The 26,934-nt window shown below is 36.8% G+C and overlaps 3 protein-coding genes and 1 pseudogene across 3 annotated transcripts; 3 read left to right on the top strand and 1 right to left on the bottom strand.

The window, feature by feature from the left end:
- The first annotated feature begins 2,321 nt into the window (after positions 1 to 2,321).
- Positions 2,322 to 3,260, top strand: LOC142446385 (olfactory receptor 5M5-like). Its single transcript, XM_075548138.1, has one exon. The coding sequence runs from the start codon at positions 2,322 to 2,324 to the stop codon at positions 3,258 to 3,260; it is 939 nt and encodes a 312-aa protein (XP_075404253.1).
- A 5,629-nt stretch (positions 3,261 to 8,889) lies between these two features.
- On the top strand, positions 8,890 to 9,819 carry LOC142446386 (olfactory receptor 5M3-like). Its single transcript, XM_075548139.1, is given in 3 exon segments — positions 8,890 to 9,112; positions 9,115 to 9,754; positions 9,756 to 9,819. Coding segments are annotated over 3 exon segments (927 nt in total).
- A 6,573-nt stretch (positions 9,820 to 16,392) lies between these two features.
- On the top strand, positions 16,393 to 17,322 carry OR5M9 (olfactory receptor family 5 subfamily M member 9). Its single transcript, XM_075548140.1, has one exon. It carries the CDS (start codon positions 16,393 to 16,395, stop codon positions 17,320 to 17,322), a length of 930 nt encoding a protein of 309 aa, XP_075404255.1.
- A 6,314-nt stretch (positions 17,323 to 23,636) lies between these two features.
- On the bottom strand, positions 23,637 to 24,591 carry LOC142446388 (olfactory receptor 8U3-like; annotated as a pseudogene).
- Between the last annotated feature and the right edge of the window lie 2,343 nt (positions 24,592 to 26,934).

Consider the following 26,934-nt stretch of genomic DNA (forward strand, 5'->3'; position numbering starts at 1 on the left):
CACATTTAGAAATCATTGCTATAGAGTTTGAAATTAAAAATACAATTTAATTGTTAATTGTTTAAATAATTCAACAATCATGCATTTTGAAGTAATCCTACTGTGAAGTAACATGTTTGTCTTCCTTGTAGTTTAATTTGTGTATAAGTCTATTTTATTATTTTCTATTTTGTTATGTTGATCAACTTGTCCTTCTTTATTTCAATGGCATACTGTTCACAATACTGAAGTTACATGACAGAGGTCCGTATATAATCAGAAAATCCATGACTCTTTTTGGTAGCTATTCATTAGTCTTAACTTTTATATAATAATCAGCTTACATGAAAAAATCTCGCTAGATTTTTATTAAAATTCTGTTGGCTCCTTGGATAAATTTGAGAGGTTTTCCCCTTGTAATATGGAAACAATTCCTCAGTGGATTTAGTATGCTTTCTTCATTTTTAACATCTTTTAATGGTTTTCTGGAAAAATGTTAATTTCCACATAAAGTAGTATATTTTAAAAATTCATTAATCTCTTTATAACTAATAAGTTTTGTTACTCTTAAACCTGGTGTCTATTTAAAATCATTTTTGCAACAGCTTAATGGAAATAAAATACAATTTTGTATATTGGTCCTATAGTTATTTTATTTGTAAACATTTGCTTCCATTTTATAGTTATATTTAAAGTTTTGTAGGTAATGAAAGTTGTTTGCTGGTACTATTCCTTTATTTCACGTGCAGAAGAGATGACTGAACTATCATGTCTTGAGTCAGGGACACCTTAGTCTCAAAGTAACACCCTTGCATGTAAACACTTTTGGGAGGCCTTGGGCGGCAGGTTTGCCCAGGATAGTGCATCATGTTAGCTTCTGGCTGCTCCTTCCACAAGCACACTGAGTAGGATCCAGGCAAGAGAAAAACCTCAACCACTCCTAGTGCAGTTCAAGTCCTTGGGTCAAAGGTTCCGCATGAACACAGCTCAATGAGACCACGGAAGAATCGGCACATCTGTCTTATGGGGCTGGTGAGGGATATTAGAGACACCATGGACTGCAGAAAGAGCAAAGGTGTCTTAGAAGAAGTACAACCAAAATGCTCCTAAGAGGCATGGATGACAAGTCGACATTTAACACACTTGGGCACGTCTTGCTTGGTGAAGTAGAAGGGCAGCAGAAAGAGAAAGACCCTTCACAGTGGTTGGATCAGTGGCTGCAACAATGAGCTCAAATAAAGAGCCGTGGTGAGGATGACACTGTTCTGAGTGGCGTTCCTTCTGCTGTACACAGGGTCGTAATCAGTAAGAACTGACACAATGGCCAGTAACCACAATGAGACTGGATGAAGAAGCGTGCGTGCCTCCGCACAATCAAGCTAATGGAAAGGTGGCCAAACTGGGGTGTAGAAATGAACAGCAACATTTTCAACTAGATGATATTGGTGTAAAACACTCACAGTGGTTATTTTATATTATTATCATCCCAGTAGCCAATAAAACAACACATGTATAAATATCATTATCACAGAGAAATAAAATTTTGTCTGATATTGGGTTCCAGGCAATGAATTGAACTTGGTGAGAAACTTTCATATGTTGAATTAGAACATCACAGAGTGGGAAATACATATTGAAAATCTTCCTCCAGGTACGTGTTTTAAAGTTGGATAAAATCGCTTAAATCTCTGGGATCCAGTTTTCTAGGCTTTAGCAGGAAGAACTTTATCCAGGTAATCTTCAAATTTTTGTATCATTTTTATGTCTACTTTTATACATAAAAGTTTATCTCCCTGCCATCGAGTCATTTCCAACCCATGCCTACCCTACAGGACAGGGTAGAACTGCCCCTATGGATGCTTTGAGGCAGTAGAAAGACCCATCTTTCTCCTGTAACGTGGATGGTGGTTTCCCAGTGCTGACCTCCAAGTTAGCAGCCCAGTAGGCACCCAACATGCCATCAGGGTTCCTATAAAAGTATATAGAAAGGGATTGGAATTTCTAAATTCCTGTAATGATTTATTGTTTGGTAAATCAGTATTGTAGAGATTGCTATATATTCCATAATATAGAATCTCTCTATAAATGTGCCATCAGTTTCCAAGGTGATTGCAGTAGAGTTACAAAATGCAAATCGAATAATAACTATTTTATGAACTATGATTATAAGTTGCTATATCTATACCAATCTAGTTACAGAAATGTCACAAAGATAAAATAGCAAAGGCCCATTGAATCTTTCTATCACAGTAGCGTATTTAACCGCAGTTTAACTAATGAAAGCATACTTTCATATCACTCCCTAGATAATAAAGCCAAGGCCTCACTTATGAGACAAAGATATGTCCCGAAGAAACTACACTGAAGTGACAGAATTTATCCTTTTGGGTCTAACACAGCGCCCAGAGCTGCGAGTTACCTTCTTTGTGCTGTTCCTTATATTCTACATCATCACTGTGATCGGAAACCTGGGCATGATTGTTTTGATCAGAATTGATTCTCGACTTCACACTCCCATGTACTTTTTCCTCTCAAGTTTGTCTGTGTTAGACCTGTGTTTCTCCACCAATGTTACACCCAAAATGCTAGAGAATTTCTTATCGGAGAAGAAGACTATCTCGTATGCTGGGTGTTTGGTGCAGTGCTACATTGTCATTGCTGTGGTCCTTACAGAGCACTGTCTGCTGGCTGTCATGGCATATGACCGCTACATGGCCATCTGCAACCCACTGCTCTATAGTAGCAAGATGTCCAAGAGTGTCTGTGTCCGCCTGATCATTATCCCCTATGTCTATGGCTTCCTCCTAAGCGTAATGGAAACCCTGAGGACCTATAGCCTCTCCTTCTGCGGCGCTAATGAAATTAACCATTTCTACTGTGCTGATCCCCCTCTTATCAAGCTGGCATGCTCTGACACTTACAGCAAAGAGCTGTCCATGTACATCGTAGGGGGCTACAGCAATGTCCAATCCCTTCTGATCACCTTCACATCTTACATGTTTATCCTTGCTGCTATTGTCAGAAGCCGTTCTGCAGAGAGTAGAAAAAAGGCCTTTTCTACATGTGGCTCCCACCTCACAGTGGTCATAATCTTCTATGGGACCCTCTTCTGTATGCACATGAGACGTCCCACCGAGGAATCTGTGGAGCAGGGTAAAATGATAGCTGTGTTTTATACCACGGTGATACCCATGCTGAACCCCATGATCTACAGCCTCAGAAACAAAGATGTGAAAGAGGCTTTCAGAAAAGCAATAGGGAAGCAAGCACCAGGGAAATAAAAGGAGAAACTACAATTTAAAAAACCATGAATCATTTTGTTTTGACATTGCTGGGTGAAATCTTACATGTTAGATTAGTTTGCAGAATAAAAATATAAATATCTTGTCGAGCAGATGCCTGGGTGGAGATTTTCAGAAGAGTGTTTGAAATGAGAAGATTGGACAGTCAGAATGAAAGGGCTAATTGGCATTCCAAGTTGTATTATTTAGTTTCAATACTCACAAAAAATACAACAACAACAAAAAACACACCCACTGGGTTAAAGAAAGAGGAATTTTGTTTTATTATCCGATAAATAAAATTTGGAGATTGGCAACCTCTCGTTCTTTGCCGGAATGATTTGTCAAGGACTCTAGACACTTTACAGTCTGTTTTATTTGCAACACAGTGTAAGTTCGCAGAGTCACTTCATGACACAAAAATGGCTACTAGCTATTCCGTCCACATGTATGTGTGCTTTTCCTGTTACTTGTAGCAAAGTGGGAGAGAAATCAATAAAGTTAAGTGATTTGCACCTTGGAATATGGAGTCTCAAGATATTCTATTGTAAATGGATTTTTACTGGGTCATAACCAATTAGACACTACCTAAGAGCAGCAGCAATAACTTATTAATCAATTAATTAGCTCATGCCTTGCATTATGGAAATTGTGAATTGAAAACTATGCTCACATCATTGTCAAATGATTTTATTCAACAATATAATTTGAATCAAACCTCAATTTTTATTATAGCTTTCCTCTTTGATATGGATAGAGTGTTTCAGCATGAGTAAAGCAAATATTAGAAATTCTATTTATTAATAAAATATCTAGTCATGTCAAGGAGTCCAGGAAGAAAATTATGTTTGGAAACTGATGGTGAAAACAATTGTGCAATTCTGCTTGATGTGATTGAACTATGGAATGATTTGACACATGTATTAACTCCCAAGTAAAAATTAATGTATTTAAAGAAAACAACACTAATCCAAAATGGATTTTGGACTTATACTAAATCCTAGCTTCCACTTAGCAATTGATCTTATATCATAGCTCTCCTTGCTCAATACTCACCCCCAGAAAAGGAAAACAGAAGTTATGGTGCGATAGCAATATGTGGCAACGAAGTTAAATGGTACCTGGCTAGCAGATAAAACAGCATCTGGTGTCTTAAAGGCTTGTCTCCAAGCAAACAGCCATCTAAGTGAGATATCAACTAAGTCCACATAGAAGAACACACGATCATCAGTCACCAAAAGGTTGTAAATTATATAATCTGAAATCGAAGGAGGGATTAGAATCAGAGCCTAAATTGTGAGAATCTGGTTTGCGGAAGGCTATGGATGACAGTGGTAGCCCAAGATTCGCTTGTTGGAACTACATAGGATACAAGCCTCTGGTGAACTCCCTCTATCCACAGTTGAGGGGTGGGACAAAAGGCATCACTATACTGAGTGCATTGGAGATATGCGTATAGAAGAGCAAAGGGATAAATCTTACTTGAACAGTTCAAACTCTGTCAGTTGATCGTCCCTCTGATGCATGCTGAACCTGATCTGATTTTCTACATTTTCTGTATTTGGGGTTTGTGTTGCTTTGTTTTGGGTCGTTAATAGGGTATATCTCAGAGCTGTTATGTCATCACCCTCTTGAAGTTGTGTTATATGTTTTGCTCTTTTTTAGTATCTGAATCTCATGGTTGATGAACCTATAGGGACAGCGAGTAGAATAAATGTTTTGGAGAGTGAAGATCACAGTGGTGGGGATGGGGTGGTAAAACGGTGACATGTCAAAGAGCCCAGGGGGAAAAAAGTGTTTGGAAATTGTTTGTGGTAGCATTGTACCAGTCTGCTTGATGTGAAACTATGGAATGATATAATATATGTATTGACTCTCAATTAATATTAATAAAAGCATTTGACAACAAGAACAACAATAAGAACTAAAAATATTTAGTAAGATTGTTTTCTTTGTATGGCATTAAAGAGAAAATAAAATAAACAATAAATCAGCAACAAATATTAGCACTCATTATGAACAAATTGGGGTTTAGAGACATATATTAATCTTTTCAGGCAAGCAGAAGTCCATTTTTATTTCATCAATGATTTGTGTACATGAAATATGGCCCCTTAATTCTCCTTTCTGTTATCAAATATATCTTACTGAAAATAAGGAACTTTCTTCACTAATACAACAAAAAATGTTGTGTGCACTCTGAAAAATAGGTCTTCAATGTAGATATTTAGATAGATAGATAGATAGATAGATAGATAGATAGATAGATAGATAGATAGACAGACTGATACCATGTTGACATAAGACCCCAAGATTTTAAAAATGTTTTGTCCTCCCACTTTTCCTTTCTGCATTAATCTCTGGGATTCAGAGAAAACTGTGATATAGAAGTGCAAAATATTGAGTTTTCTATATTTTATTTTTGAAAATTCCTTCTGCTGATAGTTATTTTACCCTTGAGATTTATTTTCGAATTAAAGTATGTAAGATGTATCATTTAAATAATCTCTCTCTCTTTCTGACTTTGATATTCAGTGATAAAATCCCACGGTGAACAAGCTCACCCTCATAAGACCTCCTGAATTTCCATTTTCTGGTGACAGATAGGATATTACCAAGAATAATTTGTCCATATGCCCAGGCAGATTCACGTACAGGGAGAGTTCATGTGTTCTCATGGATTAGTCTGAAGTTTAAGCCCTCTAGGCTGCCCTTGTAATGCTTGTAGACAGAGACTAGGAATTACTGGGAAATCATATTGAAGAGACTTCACACTGACCATGAAAGTCAGTTATCCTTATTGCATTGCTTCTTTCTTCCTATTAATGATGATGTGCCAGTCTTATGTAGACAAATAGCGAAGACCCTATCCCATCAAAAGTTACTAAGTGGTGACTAATTCTTTTATTACATTTTTATTATAAAATTTTAAACACAACTGCCATTCGTGATCTTCCTGCCTTGCTCTCTATATCCTTCCTACACAAATGTAAAAAGTCATTGAGTTAAACATCTACATAATACCATCTGCTTGAAAATACCAACAAAATGCGTGAAATGCAATTACAGACATAGAAGCCTTCCCAACTGTCTATAGGATTTTACACAGTTTATGAATTACCAATCCCTTCTTTATTCTTTGTTATACAGCCAAATGGCTGGAATTTAGATAGGAGAACAGCTAGAGAGAATAAGGCAGGCCTTATTCATAGAATCTATATATGATTGCTATAGGTTGGAATCAACTCTACAGCAGTAGGTAATGATGGTGACAGGAGAACTAGTGATTTTGTTGAAAAATAATGAAGAAAAGATTATACAAATTAATGAATTACATAAAACCCTTAACCCCCAATTTACCAAAAAACGTTGTTTACCACTGGTTATTATTCAGAAGTAGCTCCTATCTGCTCCTTAAAAATCTTACAGGGTTTTAAGGTTATAATATGTATGGGGGCAGTCTTTCATATATTTCTTCTACAGGATTGTTGCTGGGTTCAAACATCTTACCTGCTCAGCAGTCCAAAGGTTTAAGCACCACACTACTGAGTCTTTATGCAATGACTCAATGACACTTTTTTAAAAACCCAAAAGCAAAGAACAGAAAACCATGCATTAACTAGTTTGATAAGAGTATATCTGGTATACATGTGATCTAAAACTAATGAATGTTTTAGGACTAACTGACTCAATTTGATAAGGACAAATAACTTGTGAACAGAGAAGGGAACAATAAGTATATGTAGTGGGGATTTGTAAAGATGCTACTAATTATTAAGCTAGGGGTAATGATAATAACAGCTACCCAATGTTAGTGCTTCCTATTCTAGGCACTGTTCTGCTATCTTCACTTGGATCTTGCCAAGCAATTCTCAAAAGAGGCCCAATTTTGTTTCTCTCTTTTTTAAGAAGAGCATAGTGTCTGTAAAAGATGAGTTCTATACATGATTTTAAAGTAAATCTTCATTCTAAACTCTACTATAAACAAGATAGTATCTGTTGAAGAAAATCATTATAAATATTTTTATCAAGGTATGGAGCTAAATAAATATGGTTCCTATCTTTTTTCTAGATCCAGTGCAAATTTTTGTTGCTTCTAAAATGTTAATCTTCTGTATTCTTTCATTTGATAAAAAATGTATTAGAATAACCTTTAAAAATTGCTATTTGTATACTTCTGGGAAGATGGCAACTGAGTAACACATTCCAGAGGGACTCTGCAGAAATCATCCCAGGAGAGTAACTAAGAGGGAAATTCAACACTGCTAGATCACAGGAGGTGCATTGTAAAGATAAGTAAGCACAGATCCACAACATTTTGAGGGGCTGGGGCTTTTGGCTTACCACAGTGGAGGCTGGTTAGGGTTTGATCTTAGCCCCGCCACTAGTCAGGATCATTTGGAGCTGGCACAGGGGCTTTACCTCAATGCAGCCACAGCATGCTGCTACCTCAGGTCAATTATGACCGTATAACCTCACTAGAGGGGAATGAATAACATAAGTATAGGTGAATGGATACATTGGATGGTGTAAGCTATGGGATATGGTGTAAGGTATGGGATATATATAATAATAATTATAACAATAATTATAATTATTATATATATAATTTCCTGGGGAGTAGAGAGGGGGAGGGAAGGGATAAAGGGGAACTGATAGCAAAGAATTCAAGAAAAAAGAAAATATTTTGAAACGTTGCCAGTAATTATACAATTATGCTTGATCTAATTGAATTATGGATTGTTATCATATCTATAAGAGCTCCCAATAAAAGGATAAAAAGTGCAGTCCTACTCTTCAATTTATGAGGTCACCACATATAAATGTCATACATCCGTTTATACTTGGTGAGGAAGAATTTCCTTTTTCAATTGAAATGAGTGGTGAGTATGAGGCATAATTGTGAGGATATCGCAGGACTACGGTCTTTCCTTCTGTTGTGGATACGGTTGCTATGGGTCCGAGCTGACTCAACTGTGCCTTACAACAATAACATGAGGTTAGATTTTCTGATATTTTTTAAAACATTTTATTAAGGGCTCATACAACTCTTATCACAACCCATGCATATACATACATCAATTGTATAAAGCACATCCGCACATTCTTTGCCCTAAGCAAGATTTTCTGACATTTAGGGCTGATAAAGTATTTGATCTAAGCTTCTGTATCTGATTAGAGAGAAGATGCTTTTAATGAAAGAAGAGAAATGAGGTAGAAGAGATTCCAGTTGAAGAGACATCTACACCTGTCCATAGATGTCTTTAAAATGTGGAAGTACAAAACAAAATTTTCAATAAGATGTTTTGAGAAGTAGTCTTGGATATTAAGATGCTGAAATATTCTGTACTGCCATCTTTCCATCACAATGTTTTGTATAAATCTTACACAATGGAGTTTGTGTGTTTATTAATCCCAGTGACTTCAAGAGAACTTGGTACAAAGCACGTGTGTCCCAAATGATTTCAGGGTAATGAAAACATCAATAAGCAGTCATAGATATTTAACAAGGAAACAATGAAAGGCAGCACAAATCAAATAATAATTTGATAAATTAATAATTCTTTACTTAATTTTTTTCTCCCTTCAGATATCATAGAGTTTTATGGCTAACAAAGCACTGACAAAAATGCTGAATTTCACTGATGTGACAGAGTTTATTCTTTTGGGATTAACCAGTCATCGGGAGTGGCAAATTCTCTTCTTCATTATTTTTCTCTTGGTCTATATTATTACCATGGTGGGTAATATTGGCATGATCATTTTAATTAAAGTCAGTCCACAGCTCTACAGCCCCATGTACTTTTTTCTCAGCCACTTGTCTTTTGTAGATGTTTGGTTTTCTTCTAATGTCACCCTAAAATGTTGGAAAACCTTTTGTCAGAGACAAAAACAATTTCTTATTCTGGTTGTTTAGTGCAGTGCTTTTTCTTCATTGCCCTGGTGCATGTGGAAATTTTTATTCTTGCTGTGATGGCCTTTGATAGATACATGGCCATTGGTAACCCTTTACTCTACAGCAGCAAAATGTCAAGAGTTGTCTATATCCGACTGATTTCTTTCCCTTACATATATGGCTTTCTGACGAGCCTTGCGGCTACGTTATGGACTTATGGTTTGTACTTCTGTGGGAAGATTGAAATCAACCACTTCTACTGTGCAGACCCACCACTCATCAAGATGGCTTGTGCTGGGACCTATGTGAAAGAATATATCATGATCGTCCTCGCAGGCATTAACTTCACGTATTCCCTGACTGTGATTATCATCTCTTACCTGTTCATTCTCATTGCCATTTTACGAATGTGCTCAGCCGAAGGGAGGCGGAAGGCCTTCTCCACCTGTGGGTCCCATCTGACAGCTGTCGTCATATTTTATGGAACCCTTATTTTCATGTATCTCAGACGTCCCACTGAGGAATCTGTGGAACAGGGGAAAATGGTGGCTGTGTTTTATACCACAGTGATTCCCATGTTGAACCCCATGATCTACAGTCAGGAACAAGGACGTCAAAGAAGCCATGACCAAAGTGATCAATAGAACGTGTGTAGCAAAATAAAATGAGTTCATTTTGTCTCCAACATTTTGTAAATATTTGTTTGACAACAGGCTAGTCCCAGTACAGAGCAACAGTCAGCTAAAGATGTTTTGGAATGCACTGAAAAGAATAAAAAGAGAGACTTAAATTGTGAGAAGAATATAAAAAGGAGAATGACCCATTTGCATTGATGTTGAGTAGTGAGGATTAATTAGAAATAAATTGAGCAATAAATTGAAAAGGTACTCTAGACATTCTTTACCATTGCACAAATTAAAATTGTTCAAATATGTAGCCAAAATAAAAAATGACTTTGATTCTCTTATTTAATAATTCAGTGGATAAATTGGGAAATTGCTATTTATTTGATCATTTAAAGCATAACTAGAGGCAGAAAAAAAGAAAATACTGATTTTTTTTCATACTATGAGGATGAAGATTTCTATCCACAGGGGCAATTCTACTCTGTCCTATAAAGTCACTTGGAGTTGGCATCCACTCTCTGGTGGTGAGTGAGAGTGAGTGCTGAGGAAATAGGAGACTATAATCTTGCTGAAAGTTATGCTGTTGCTTAACACATCCTTCCCTGTGGAGCTGGATCAAGGGTTTGGGTACTTGAGCACAGAGGACTACACAGCAGAGGGCTTTTCTCAAGTGCAATTCTATTTTCAGTTTCCCAAGATAAGCAGAGGTAGCGTAAAGTTTAGAATTTGTGGTTTGCACATGCACTCTAATTATGTTGCTAGTTAGGCTAATTTAAATAAAAATCTACCCCATAGATTTTCACATCTACATAATTTTACTCTTTAAAAGACTACTTCCAATCACATAGAAATGGTGCGGTTATACTTTTGAGCTGTTTGTAGGTGTAACAAAACATTATCTCATTTTTGGAGTTATTCCTAACTTATTTTAGATCATCAAAATTATATTTTAAGATAATATATCTTCAGTCTTCAGAGGAGTACCTTAAGACTCAGAGCATGTGATTTGCCCACATGACTAATGCGGCAGAGCCAAGATTTGAATTCAAGTCTGTCTAACTTCTAAGCTCATCCTGCACTACCTTCCAGAAAACCCGAATGTTGTGGGAAACATTCTTCCTATTGTAACACAGCCCCTGTTGTCTTGGCTTGTTCCCGGGGTTATTTTGGGTGCTGATGCAGAAAACTGAATTGGATAGATTTCATCAGCTCTAGTTTCCAGTATACTTTCACCTATTAAGTTATATTAATTTATTAACTATTCATCCTAGGTTTAAATATGAGAAGACTTTGCACCCACCAACTACAGGATAATACAAATGGTGTGAGATATTTGCAAAAGAATTCGGTATTAAGAGACATTGAAGGGAAGCGTTGTATGCACCCAGGGTGGCTAATTGGTTAGGCATTTAGTTGTCAATCATAAGGTTAGTGATTTGAACCCACTAATTACTCTCCAGCCTTAAAAAAATTTAAGTTTTGGAAACCCAAAGGAGCAGCTTTCTCTGTTCTATTGGGTCACTATGAGTTAGAATTGATTAGATGGCAGCAGATGTGTCTTTTGGGTATGGGAGGCTGTGCACTATATATAAAGATTACAAGCTGGAAACTACAAAGCTATAACATAGCTTGAGAAGTGTAACATAAAAAAGAAAATAGAAAAGACACAGAGATGGAAGATGTGAAGGCAATTTAGAGTGTCAAAAATATGTGCTCATAGAACTTTTCATAAAAATTTTGAAGAGCTAAATTAATCTTCTTCAAATTTTGCTGTAAACATTTCAGAACACAATTTAATATAAAGAAGTCAACAGATAATTCAAGTGAAATGTTTCAGAAATGAGGTTAACTTCAATCTTCTTTAAAAGAAAAATTCTTGTTTATCAAAATTGGGATGATATTTCATGGCTGGCTACTTATCTTACTGACCTTGTTAACTTCCTTCCCAAATGGGAACTTCCCTGCTGGTAAAGCTAAAAAGGAAATTTTACCATAAGGTAGGGAGGGTATTTTTAATATAACATTATATTTTATTATATATTTATATTTGCATTATAGGATATTTATAGAATTGATTTTATCTATATTAGAACTGTCTACTGATCAGTTAATATTAAAGGTGAGATGATACTTTGAGAAAATTTCAAATTTATGCAATTTGCACTATTCAAATATATATTTGATCAATGGATGTTATGTGAAGTATACGGTGACTTACGTACGTAGTACAACACAACTACTTCAAGTAGAACCAGCATGCACTTCCTCTATCTCAGGCTAACACTAGATTCAAATGTCATGCTTTTTTATGAGTGAGCAGAGGGAAGAGTGGTATGGGGCATATGTTCGCTCAGTCTCAAAAACTAGAGTGGATTGGAGGAAACTGAGCCTTTATGTAATCAGCAGGTCAGATATACCCAGAAATAAGTCTAACATTTGAAGCATCAAAAATGTCCAGTGTACTCTTCTGCTTCATCAGTGAGCTCTGCTTGTATTGATTCTTCCCAGAGTTGGCGGCTCATCCTTGAGTTAGAGGTAGCTACCATCTACACAAACAAGCAAATACATTAGCCTTGGATAGTGTGGATGGTTGGTTGAACACTCTCAGATTAACCCAAAGTTTTGCAGTTCAAATGTATCCAGAAGTGCCTCAGACGAAAAGTCTGCTGATCTCAGGCACTTTGGTTTTTTAGGAAACCCAAAGAAAGAAAACGATGAGATGTGTTGAGCATACAGTGATGTGATAGATGTCCACCCTGGCAAGTGGTTCTGTTTAGACTGTATCCAGGGTTTCAACCTTTTTCATTCTAATCAAGCCCCCTGCAGCGAATTTCCATTTCCAGCCCACATGTCCTGAATTAGAATTTACATTCCAACAAGAACCAGGAAGAATCGCCTGGAGAACTTGTTGAAATGTAGATTCTGATTTAGTATATCTGTGGAGATGAGATGCAGTCAATTACTTAATATGACCATTTAGCCAAAATTTTATTTCCCATAATCTTTTTTTGTGAAGTAAATCTTAACTTCGGTACCTGTGGTTATAGTCACCTTTTGGAGGGAATTCTCTTAAAAGATTAAAGTAGGATGTGTCTTTAGACCCTATTGTACTACAGTTGTTGTTAGGTGTTCTGACCCATAACAGCCTCGTGTACAGCAGAGTGAAACAGTGCTTGATTCTGGGCCATCTTCACAATTGTTCTTCTCCTTTAGTCCACTGTTACAATCCAACTGTGTCAGCCCAACTTGTCAAGGGCCTCCCTGTCTTTCTCTGCTCCTTCTGCTTTACCGACATGATGGAACCGGTCTCTCCTGACAACATGTTTAAAGTATGTGAGTTTGACTTAAAACATCATTCTTTGTGTTCCTTGGGGGTATAGTTGGTTGAAAGCTAAAATCATACCACCAACAAAGCCTTCCATTTTTGGTGGGGAGCTCTATTTCCTGGGTGAGTGTTGGTGAGAGCAAGAAGAGCTGCTTTCACGTTTGCAGATAATTGGCTTCTGATTTGGGGTTGCCTCTGCTTGAGCTTCAGATTTGGGGCTTAACAGTATCCACAACCATGTGAGACATTTCCAGTGAGTTGTGAGTCTTGTGAGTTTCGGTGAGATGCAACCCAAGGATGTGAGGAAATATACTAAAGGGAGGTATAGGGCTGAGGGGATGGAGCTGTAGGATATCTTGGAGAAGTTGGACAGTTGTGGAAACTTCAATCTCCAAATCTTTGAGAAATAGTCTAGTGGATTTTTTCCTAAAGAAATTATTACCACAGGTGGAAATTTAAATTCTCTAACAGGAAGATAAACCATAATGAACCAGCCCTGGCTGCAATAATGGCAAGAAAAAAAGTCACACACTACAATGTTATGTGACAGAAACTCAAAATATTTTCCTGAGATACATAATTGCCAAATTTGAGTAAAAGTGAATAAAACCCATGCAAAAGTGGAAGACAAATCTTCTAATTAAAACTTTTCCCCTTTATCCTACCCCTGAGATGCTTCAATCATTATTTCTTTTATAATTACATGGTATTTCCTTAGGGAGGTGCTCCCAGTGTTCAAGACTATTTTATAAATTGTGAAAAACGATTCCTTTTCTAGTTTCAGTTACTCTGCTGAAGGTAGGTCTGCACATTCTGCACTCTTTGCAATGCATATGAATGCAATAAAATATTATAACCTGCATCCTTATTTTATGACAAGACTAGACTCTATTTATTAGATTTATTTGTTACCATAGTGTTTGCCTAAGTGGAAATATGTGACTTGAGAGTTTTCTTGCTTTTTATTCCTGCTATAGACAAAACAGTACAAATGAGCTTGTTATAAGGGATTTACAAAACTCTGCTCATTTCGTCTCCTTTCACTTTTCTTTATAGCTTAAGCCCATTGGTTTCCACACAGTTAGTTTATAGTAGCTGTGAATGGAATTGGGAATGTTATTATGGGCCTGGATCAATGGAATGATTGCACCAGTAACTATATCTTTACTATTTTTTCTCCATGAGAGAAATTTCTTGTGTTAACAAGTTTGATTTAAAATAAATTCATATTCTATGTTCTCAATAGCTTCACGTAATACTTCATATCTAAATGTCATAAATGAATTCTCTCCCAGAGTTCACTTGATCGTCTGATCCTAAATTGATAGAATCACTTTCACCTTGGATGAATGTGGGAAAGGATAGGTCTATATCTTTTATCCAGCCTCCATTAGAGGTTTATGAAATATTCTTTAAATCCATGGAGGATCAACTGCCTAAAGGACAACTTTTTTTTACCTTCTAGAAGGACAATTAACTAAAATTTTAGTAACAGAAAACAGAATAATGGACTAGGTTATCCAAGCGGCCACAATATGAGGTTGCAGTGGGTAATGCCACAGTGCTGAATACTCAGGTTAATTGAGCTGCATCTCAATTTCCCCAGTTCTTAGCTATTTGGCCCAGGGAGACTTTCTTAAGTTTTCAGGGATGCAAATTGCTCATTTCCCCACTGCTGCTGAAAGACATAGTAAATATCAAATATATATTACTCATTTCTATTAATAGTCTAAAGCAGCGACTGTTTCCCCTCAAACAAAACTTTTCTTAGACAGCATTAAAAGGATCAGTGCTTGTCATGTAGTGTATGAAGCTGATTTAATGATAAAGACACGTTAAGAATTGTATTTTTGAATATTCCTGAGACTCTGTGATAGGTAAAGACTGAGCTGGGCAATCTAAGGGGGTCTAAGGTGAGTAAAAACCAACCTTGATGGTGCTGTTGGGGAAGCCTTAGCTGCTAACTTGCAAGGTCAATGCCTCCAACCAGTCATCCAGAGGGAGAAAGGTGAGACTATCTGCCTCTGTAAAGATGCACAATTGCAGAAACCTTTTAGTGAGTTGTTTTAAATCCAAACTGGCTCTATGGTTTGGTCTTATTTGTTTTTAGGGTGAAAAATAAAATTTACTCCACAGGACTAAAAATAATATATAATCAAAGAAAAATTCATATATCCCACAGAAATGGAAATGAACTGGGCAATGGTCTACAAAAGTTCTCATCTTTCTGGATAATGATATTTTTATGTTTCTAGGAAGCCTTGAGCAGGAGCCCTGTTGGGTTAGTAGGTTAACTACAAGGTCAGCAGTTTCAAAACTCTTAGCTTCTTTGCATGAGAAAGCTGAGGCTTTCTACTCACATAAATATTTACAGTCTTGGGTCCTCACAGGGGCAGTTCTACCTGCTCTATAGGGTTGCTGACTCAGAATCAATTCAATGGCAATGAGTTTTCAATTGTCGTATGATGTTTTGATGCCTTATTATGTTATATCTTATATTTAAATGACTATGTCCAAAGCAAGTAACCAAAAGAGCTGACCCTCTAGTGCTCTCTTTCCCCAGGAATGGGTCCCTTCTGATAACATGTGCGAAATATGATGAGCACCATGTAGAACAAATATGTCAACTAGATTTGACAGCTAGCGTACCAGTGCTCAAGTCCATTGTCCTATAAAATTAGACTCAGGAAAGCTTACTCTCCATGACATGTAAAAATGGCTAAGTTAATAATACATTCATATTTGCGTTTTTCTTGCTGTTGAGAGACAACTATGACACGTGAAGACAAGATTAAATGAAATATCAAAGGATTCCCCTTGTTTAAGCCCAAGCTTTGCACTAATCAGCTATATGACCTTGAGTGTATACTTTTAACATTTATGGTTCCCAAATTTCTTTTCTACAAAATAACATGATAGAATGGATTTCAAGCTCTTCCCTTGCATTTTGTGATGTGACTGTGGTCATGCCTATGTGCTCTGATTTTAAATAACTTATTAAACATATAAACATGTAACCTTAATAGGTTGTATGTTAGTAATAGAAGCACTATACCTCTCTCATGGAAGAGAAATTGGAAATGATTATAGTGGCATTTCCCTCTTTAAAGGAAGAGTTATGCCTCTAGGTGGCCATTTTTGTCACTATGCCAAAACGACACTGCTTTCTAAACGATTTCAATTAAAATAAGAATAAACAGGACTCAACTATTTCCAGAATGCAACAAATCAATTCATGCTTTGTCTTTCTCCACAGGTCACAGAGATTGAATCTAGGCAAAGGCAATGCCAAATTTCACAGATGTGACAGAATTCATTCTTCTGGGGTTGACCAGTCGCCAGGAGCTGCAGGTTCTTTTTTTCGTGGTGTTCCTAGTGGTTTATGTGATCACTCTGCTAGGGAACATTGGTATGATTATTTTGATTAGCATCAGCGCCCAACTTCAGAGCCCCATGTACTTTTTCCTTTCTCACTTGTCGTTTGTGGATGTGTGGTTCTCCTCCAACGTTACTCCCAAGATGCTGGAAAACTTATTATCAGAGACAAAAACCATTTCTTATGTGGGGTGCTTGGTGCAATGCTACTTTTTCATCGCCCTTGTCCACGTGGAAGTCTATATCTTGGCAGTGATGGCTTTCGATCGGTACATGGCCATCTGCAACCCTTTGCTTTATGGCAGTAAAATGTCCAGGACTGTTTGCGTTCGGCTCATCTCTGTGCCTTATATCTATGGGTTCTCTGTTAGCCTAATATGCACACTGTGGACATACGGCTTGTATTTCTGTGGAAACTTTGAGATTAACCATTTCTACTGTGCAGATCCTCCTCTCATCACGATTGCCTGTGGAGGCGTCCACATCAAAGAATACACAATGATCGTCATTGCTGGGATTAATTTCACATATTCCCTCTCAGTAGTCTTGATTTCTTATACTCTTATTGTAGTGGCCGTACTCCGCATGCGCTCTGCTGACGGGAGGAGGAAAGCCTTCTCTACTTGCGGGTCCCACTTGACAGCTGTTACCATGTTTTATGGGACCCTGATATTCATGTACCTCAAACGGCCCACTGAGGAGTCCGTGGAACAGGGGAAAATGGTGGCCGTGTTTTACACCACAGTGATCCCCATGTTGAACCCCATGATCTACAGTCTAAGGAACAAGGATGTGAAAGAGGCCGTCAATAAAGTGATCATGAAGGCAAACTTAGGGTAATGAGACTGGGATGGATGCTGCCGGGATGTGTTGGTATCAGAGGGTTTTCTAAACTCTTACACACACTGAAAGGTTCAGTTAACACAGGGGTGTTTGCTCCATGAATGAACTCTGAAGACTCAGCATGTCTCATTTACTATCTATACAACACTTTTATTTAAACAGACATAACATCAATCGTGAAGCATTAGCATATCATGCTAAACATAGTCATTGGAAGAACATTTTATGAGTTTAAATAACAAAATATAAATTTTGGGGTACCCTACTTCTAGTTGAACATTATCCTGGAGTGCATTTTCTATCTGCATTCTCCTTAACCTAGATTTCATGCAAAATATAATTTCACAAGATATAAAGTTTATGTATGTGTGTATATACATATACACATATATACATACACACATATATACACACATATATGTGTATTTATATACACTTCCTCATGACTTCAGAGTATTTGTATATGTCAATTCATTTAAAGTATTCTATAATGTTTATACATAAATGGATAGTCATATATACACAAATTATATTCAAGATCTCAAAAACCTTCATACCATTGTGAGACTTTTTCTCAGTATTCACTGTTAAGATAAACTAATTCAAACACAGAAAACATTGTTACTCATGTCAGTATGATAATTAGTCATAAAACATTTTCTCAATAACATAAAATAACTGGATTGAAATAACATAAAAGAACAGATCTGGAGGGGCTCTTTTGTGCATTGGGTATTACTACTGCAGCTATGTGAACAAGGTTGATGTTTTTTCATCCTCTATATCTGCTTCAGAAGAGTTAGGGTCAAGCACATGAAGTAGGAATCTTCAAACGACAACTGTTCTAAGAAATTTACATTATCATATGACATTAATATTTTCTATTATCTTTGTGGCAGCAGTTTTACTCCACCTCCACTAGTCTCCATTTTTCCTCGAGAAATAAGGCACTTTAGTTTCAGTATTTCCTTTTTAATCTGCTGTCACCTTGTAACTGTTTTTGGCAACGAGATGTCTGCAGTAAATTTCATTTTCTGTTGTTAGATTAGATGTATCTGGTTTTAGTAGAAGAAATGGAAACTCTTAGATTTGTTAGAACCTTCAATTATCATATAAATTGAATATTAACCAACTCCCTTTCTCCCAATTGTAGGCCAATCTCTCCACTAGTCCTTTCAGACATGGGCAATGAGTTTTTTCTTGAGTTCAAGAATTGTCAGCTGTTTGCTTTTTGCCCTGCACCGAGTTTACATACAAACTTCTTTCAAGTTTTCTCACCTACCTATACCTAGAGGCCTATAGACCAGCAGTTAATACACTTGGCTGCTAGCTGAAGAAGCTGTAGTTAGAACTCATTAGCAACACTGTGGGAAAAGATGCACGTCTGCTTGTTGGTAACCTTATGAGGCCATACTATTCTGTCCATAGGGTCATTAAGTAGTTTGTTGTTGTTGTTGTTGTTGTTGTTGTTTTATACCTTATCTCTTATTGCTCTTCTGCTTGGCTTCCATTTTCTAATGGTGGCTTCTCTGTGAGGATCTAGCAGGCTCCCTGACTACATCCTGGAAAAATCAAACTATATGTTTTTCTTAGAACTCTTTAAACTCACTTTTGGAAGCTCTTTGGTTTTACAACACCTCCCCTAAATCCCGACTGCTTCCATGAAGACAGGGAATCAGGTCTCTGCTTAAAGCCTTTTATAGTTTTTAAAGCTCTAATAACATCGAAACCCCACTGACATTTCCAATCTCATCTCTAGCTTTTATTTCTCAACAAAGTGAATCTTTAGTCATTATGAGTACTGTCTCCCTGTGATTTACTCTGTAAACGCTGAGCTATTTGGTTTTTTAAGCTATTTAATGTTGGGCTTTTGAATTATAAAACAAATGACCTAAAACAAAATAGTTGTGAAGACAATAAAACGTTTCCTTAATTGAGTGCATGCCTCCAGCAATAGCCAGTCATATTTCAAGATTCATGTCTTTGCTATACGTCTCCATTTCCCTCAAATAAACCCTCTAAATGAATATAAACTGGTTTTGTTTAGATTTTTTAAAGGAAGTCTTATCTACGAATGAAACGAACACGTGGACCAGATGAAGTCTGTATGTTTTATTGGTGAGAGAACATGGAGTGTCTTTATTTAATTACATGTTCACTGTGAAAACATAGACTTCTTCCTTTCTGTTCTATTGCTCAGATTTCTTATCTGCAAAATGGAGATGACAATATTACCTTCCTCAGAAGGTTGTTATAGGGATTAAAGGTACAACAAAACAATAGGTAGCACATGGCTAACACACAGTAAATTATTGGAATCATTGCTATTATTGATGTGTCCATTTACTCTTCTGACCCAAGTGTATGCCCATTTCTACTACTCTCTTCATCCACTCTAATGACCACCGCACAAGATATTTTTGAACAAATTTTGCTAATGTCCCTTTTCTCTTTGCTAGTTTTACTATTTTCACTTACAGATTAATCTGTCACTCACAGCACTCTACTTTTATTTTTATGTCTACCTCTTTACTTTTTCAGCTAGGTTTTAGAATTCATTGCAGTATCCACACAGAAGGCACAAAATATTTATGCTAATGGTGTTTATTAGGGAAATTAACAGGTTATGATTCATGTGGGAAATTCTCAGAGTACAGTTGTCATTTAGGACAGTTTATACCACATTGTTCAGTGAACTTTAACTCCTGGACATCATCAGCTTTGACCCTGAGCTTTATGAACACCTACTCATTTAGAAATTAAAAATGTTATAGAAATTTTGTGTATATGCCGATCTCCTAGAGCCAGTATTGAAGCAACTCTGTGATAAAATCCAAGACAACATGCATCTTGTTTAGGTAGAAAATAATAGAACTAAAATTTGAACTTAACATCAGCAGACTACAAAGGCTAGCTGTCTCTCTTTTGATGAGACCATCGCTTGGAATACAGCAGGTTTTGATTGCTGGTCATGCCTGGGGTTGACTTATGGACTTTTTGGTGAGTTGAAAGCATGATTGACAGGCATAATAGAAAAGTGGAGTCATGTCAGGACACAAAGGAGTTCTATATAACCCTGAGACATACAAGCAACGTGGTTTAAATTTTGCTCAACGTTCAACATAACTGCATATAAACCATTTCCTCAATCACTAGATCTAATACCATTGAGTTGATAATAATAGCCCTGTAGGACAGGGTAAAATGGTCCCTGTGAGCTTCTAAGACTGTAGCTGTGAAATGCAGTCGAAAGCCCTATCTTTCTTGCTCGGAGCAGCTTATGGGTTTAGAACTGCTGACGTGGGGGATCGCAACTCAACTCATAGCAACTACAACACTAGACTTCTACATAATCCAGAAGATTGTTAATTAGATCTCTTTTATCATTTCACTTATAAAATTTCATTTAAAGTTAGAGCCACCAATAAAACACAAAAAGATACAATAAAATACGTAATGGAATGAAGAATTTTTTGATATGAAGGCAAAATTTAAAAATACCTTATACAATAGCAAATGAAACCAGATTGTGCATGGAAACAGAATATGGGTCTTAGAACAGACTGTGCTGTGTTTGTGAGGCAGGGGTGATTTCCCTAGTATAGGCTGATAATGGACTTCATGTAGGGGTACATATTTTTAATCTGTTTCAAACTGGTCCTGTCCTCTCTCATATGTGCCCAAGTTCTCCTTGGGCTTGGTGAAACTAACACTCACTTACGGGTTCTATAGACATTTGGAAGTCCTGGCTCATCTCGTGCTTTTGGACATGATTAGACATTACGTGCTTTAGTCCCTCTTCTTTGATACCTTCCGTCTGAAACTCATTTATTTTGAAACTAAAAGTTTACTCATTTATTTTTTTAAGTCCTTTTATTAGGGGCTCTTATCACAATCCATACATCCATCCATTGTGTCAAGAGTGCACAATTGATGCCACCATCATTTCTAAAACATTTTCTTTCTATTTGAGCCCTTGGTATCAGCTTCTCATCCCCCCCATCCCCCACCCTCCCTCCCACATGACCCCTTGATAATTTATAAATTACTATTATTTTTCATGTCTTACACTGTCCGATGTCTTCCTTCTCCCATATTTCTGTTGTCTATCCCCCAGGGAGGGGGTTATATGTAGATCATTGTAATTGGTTCCCCTTTTCTCCCCCTACCTTCCTCTTACCCTCCTGGTATGGCTGCTCTCAATATTAGTCCTGAGGGGTTTGTCTGTTCTGGATTCCCTGTGTTTCCAGCTCTTTTCTGTACCCATGTACATGCTCTGGTCTAGATAGATTTGTAAGGTAGAATTGGAGTCTTGGTAGTGTGTGTATGGGGGTGGGGGATGGGGGGGTGCAGCATTAAAGAACTAGAGGAAAGTTTTACCAGATGTTTCATCTGTGCTTGCTAAACCGAACCCTGACTGGTTCATCTCCTCCCTGTAACCTTTCTGTAAGGGGATGTCCAGTTGCCTACAGATGGGCCTTGGGTCTCTACACCACACTTCCCCTCATTGACAATGATATGATTTTTTGTTCTTTGATGCCTGATACCTTATCCTATCAATACCTCATGATCACACAGGCTGGTGTGCTTCTCCCATGTGGGCTTGGCTGCTTCTCAGCTAGATGGTCACTTGTTTATCTTCAAGCTTTTAAGACCCCAGATGCTACATCTTTTGATAGCTGGACACCATCAGCTTTCTGCAACACATTTGCTTATGCACCCACTTTGTCTTCACAGATCGTGTTGAGAAGGTGAACATCATGGAATGCCAGGTTAAGAGAACAAGGTGATCTTGCATTGAGGTAGTCCTTGAGTAAAGTCCCAATATCCATCTGTTACCTTAATAATAAACCTATACATACATGTACATAGATCTAGTTCCCCAATGTCATCTATAAATATACTTATAAATGTACAGACCTGTATTTAGACCTACATAAATGTTCTTTGCCTCCTAGTTGTTTCTTCTATTTCTAAAAGTTTATTTTTATAATTAGTTGATAGCAGTCTGCCCCATGCTATCAGATCCTGCAGTATGTTTGGGTAGGATTGTGCTTTCTTATACTGTTGTATGAGATGTTGATTGCATATAATATCAAGCACTTTGCAACTAATGAACATATGAATGAATGAATGAATGAATGAAGAAACACACCTATGTAATTACATTTGGAAGATTAAGTTGACATTGCATTGTGCTAAACCAGTCACTGTTGAGATGATCCTGACTCATGGTTACCTATGTATGTTAGAGTTGAACAGTACTTCATAAAGTTTTTAATGGTTAGGTGTTTCAGGAGATTACCTGTCCTTTCTTCTGATGTGCCCATGGGCAGCCTCAGACCTCCAACCTTTCAATTAGCAGTTGAGTGCATTAACCATTGCACCACCTAGGGAATCCATAGTAACCCCAATATAAAGCTACATCTTTGAATAAGGAAGCCTCATAGATATCACTTGGCTTTACAAGAACCTTACATTCATCCAACTCCATTGTGTTCTATTTATTATCTCTAATTTTCCAATAACATTGTGTTAAAGAACCAAGAAATAGGTCTGTACCCTTGGTTACATTGGGATAACAAAAGGGTTTCTTATCTTCTACAATGCAGTCTTGGTCTGAGACCTGCAGAGTGGAAATAACAGCATTCCAAAGGGCGTGGTAATCACATATTTCCAGGAAATGGCCAGTGGTAAACAAAGTATTGGTAATAGGCAACGCAAAGTATGATAGTTGGGGGTCAGGCCATAGTTAAGGAGCAGACTATGTTATTAAATAACATATGGATTTGCAAGAAATCTACCTCATTAATAATTGCTCCATTAGGTATTCCACCAATAGTAAATAGAAAACCCGATTAATGAGTCCCTAAATATTATTCAAATGACATATGAGTTATATAGATCATAGATAAATCAAATTCAAATATAGAACTAGCATTAGTTCATTAAAAATCTTATTTCTACTCCTTTCAACAGCGTATCGCATTACAAAATGGATAAAAAAGAGAACTTAATACAAAGATAATTTACTCATAAAAATAAATTTACTCATGAAGGGGGAGTTGGGAAGGAGGGGGAAATGAGCAGCAGATGTTAAGGGCTCAAGTAGAAGGCAAATGTTTTGAGAGTGAAGATGATGGCAACAAATGTACATATGTTCCTGACACAATGGATGTATGTATGGATTGTTATAAGAATTGTATGGGCCACCAATAAAATGATTAAAAATAAATAAGTAAATAGATTTACTTCAAAAACATGTTAAAACAACAATGCATGTGCATGTAGTATCGGTCAAAGTCAGGAAATTATCTTTTAGAGTTTGCTGGAGACAGCTCATAACATTTTCAATGACTTTCCTCAGGGCATTCTTTACTCCTTTGTTCCTCCAGCTGTAGATCATGGGGTTCAGCATGGGGATGACTATTGTGTAGAAAACAGAGGCCATTTTGTCTGTGTCCAGGGAATGGTTCGATTTTGGCTGCAGATACATGAAGATCAGAGTCCCATAGAATATAGTCACTGCAGTAAGATGAGAGGCACAAGTGGAGAAGGCCTTGCACCTTCCTTCTGTGGACTGGATTCTCAAGATGGCAGCCACAATGTATAAGTAAGAAATGAGGACAGTAGTCAAAGAGCTGATCATGTTGAATCCAGCAAAGATGAAAATCAGAATCTCTTTGAGGCTTGTGTCTGAACAGGCAAGAGCCATCAATGGAACATCATCACAATAGAAGTGATTGATGACATTGGGACCACAGTAGATCAGTTGGAAAGTCACTACAGTGTGGAGCAAAGCAACAGAAACGCTGTGTACATAGGGCCCCACTACCAGTCTCATGCACACCTTTTGGGACATGACCACCATATAGAGAAGAGGATTGCAGATGGCTACATAGCGATCATAAGCCATCACAGCAGGACGAACATCTCTGAGATCAAGAAGTTCTGGAAAAAACCTAGTTGTGTTGCACAGGCATGGAATGATATAGACCGGCGCTGGGTCAGGAGCGTCTCCAGGAACTTGGGTGCTATTGTTGAGGAGTAGCAGAGGTCCACAAAGGCCAAGTTACTGAGGAAAAAGTACATGGGTGTGTGAAGTCTGGAGTCCAATCGGATTAAAGAAATCATTCCGAAATTCCCCACCAAAGTTAGAGTGTATACCGCTAAGATGAGCAGAAAGAGAATGATTTCTATGTCTCTATTAACTTCAAAGCCCAACAGTACGAATTCAGTCACCCGGGTGTTATTTCTTTCTGCCATTGATTCAATGCTTTCATCTGCTGGGAAAACAAAATAAAGAGAAAAAGAAGAATATGGGACAGGCAAGAGTCAAAATATTGATACCAGAGATTTTGATCCGATGCAAATTTAATGTTTGCTTTGGAGAGAGTATTGCTCAGCGATGCAGCATGCAAACATATCCCATTTCAAAACACCCACTCCAACTATTTATATATTAATGAATTCAAAATTAAAACCCAAAAGGGTTTTTGAAAACTAAATTAAAATTTTAAAATTAATTTTGTTCATGATTGTTCAACTCTTCTTAATAAGATTGAGCTATTGAATTGGGTAATATGTGAGTTATATGCTAATAAAAATGTTAAAAATAAAATAAAACGAAGACTACATTGTGATTGTTCTTAAAAGACTATTTATGTTTGGCAGTATTTCACTATGTTGTATATAGATTTGCAACATCTAATAAAAACAACAAAGGTATTTATTTTTAGATTCTTGGATAAGTTTGTATTACATTGAAAGAATACAAAGTTTCTATTTTCTATTCTCTTATTTTCTCTTCTAGAGGAAAAAATACCATTATTAATTTGATTTAGCTTTTTTGAAATTAATCATTTTATTGGGAGTTCTTATAGATCTAATAATCAATAATTCAGTTAATCAAATATAATCCTACAATTGGTGCTACCATTAGTTTAAAAACATCTTCTTTCTTCTTGAACTCTTTGAATTTAGCTGATAGCAACGATGACTGTCTAACCCCACTTGAGAGCAATGAACAAAAGCATTGTAGATGAATGGATACATTGTATGGTGTAAGATATGGCAAAAAAAACCCCGAATGAAATAATATTATATAATAATAAGGGTTCCTGAGGGACAGAGTCGGGGATAGAGAGGATAAAGGGGGGCTTAGATCAAAGAGCTCAAGAAGAAAGAAAATGATTTACTTTTTATACAGATTTTCTATAGTATTTGCAAATTATACTAAATGAAAAGTTAAAACACTCAATGGGTTGACAAAAGGAACAGTAAGTCTCTCTCCTTGTGTATTTGGGTTCATTTTATTTTGTCAGTGATTATCTTCTAAAATAATCACTTTATTTATAATAAGTGATTGCTTTCTAAAAATAAAAGCACAGAGGTTTACTTTTAAATATATGTATGTTTAAAAGCATACTTATCAATATTAAACTACGATGTTCCATTTGAATCACTAAAATTTTTTTAATCTGCAATAATTTTAACAATCTCTGGTTTATTTTCTGTGAAAAAAATAATAGCTTATATTTCTGTTTTCTAAAATCTCTTTGATAGAAGGAACAGTTCATTTTTAGGAGGTAACATTCCTATCTTCTGACTTCTAGAATTTACTGTTAAAGCAATAATCTTTGTACCCACAATTTTGAATGGAGCACTATTGGGCTTAATTTAAGAATCTACATTGTCAAACTGCCAGTTGACAGGGCAGAAAAAGCTAACAGGGGAAAGAAATAGAGCCACAGCATAAGAACAGTGTCACCATTGGTCCTAAAAGTCACTTCTGTATTGATGGAAACAAAAAACAAAACAACCCCCCCCCACACACACACACACAGCTGTCTTTCTCCAGTTGGCACCCTGCCCATGGTGTCTCTGCAGACCTTATCCCTCAGTGGCTCCCATCGCCCCTTAGAATGGATCCATCTCTCTGCTGTGTACTTAAGATGCGAATGGTGATCATAACGCTCCAGGTGTGGTTACTGGGAGTATTCTGTCTCTCTCTACCTCTGAAACCGAGCAAGCTCACTTTATTGGGAATTATAAAAATGTATTCTCATGCTATGAAATAACATTGTATATACCATATACATGTTAAACTAGTTTCTGCCCAATATTTGGGGCTGAGAGAAAATATTTTTTTTTTGTCAATGAGGTTTTATTTGTTGTCAAATTATCTGTCTTTTTAATTGTCTTTACTGCCTGGTTAGTGATGGATTATCCAAAAGAGATGCTCAAACAAAGACAATTAGGCAAGGACAAAAATTTAACACACACAGACATGCACATATGTTTGCAAAAACATACATCTTAACCTAAAATCTAATAAGAAACCAACATTCAAATAAAATGACTAAAAAAAGAGAAAGAAAACAGCACCACCAGCTATATTTAGTTTTCTCTTTTCAATGTAGCCAATACCCACTGCATAAGAGGCAAATTAGATAAGGAACGATTGACCTAACTTCTTTCCCTGAACGTCCTGACACAGGTAGGGGTAATACAGCTCATCATTCCAATTGCACAGCTAAACCAGCAAGCTTGACGGGGCTAGCTATCATTTCCCTACTCCCAGACAGGTGGAATATTAACTTTGGTTCT

The sequence above is a fragment of the Tenrec ecaudatus genome, chromosome 4, assembly GCF_050624435.1.
Source record: "Tenrec ecaudatus isolate mTenEca1 chromosome 4, mTenEca1.hap1, whole genome shotgun sequence".
Lineage (NCBI taxonomy): Eukaryota > Metazoa > Chordata > Mammalia > Afrosoricida > Tenrecidae > Tenrec > Tenrec ecaudatus.

What these genes read in the sequence shown, in the direction of transcription:
- LOC142446385 (XM_075548138.1), top strand. Translation starts at nt 2,322, where the DNA reads ATGTCCCGAAGAAACTACACTGAAGTGACAGAATTTATCCTTTTGGGT.
- OR5M9 (XM_075548140.1), top strand. Translation starts at nt 16,393, where the DNA reads ATGCCAAATTTCACAGATGTGACAGAATTCATTCTTCTGGGGTTGACC.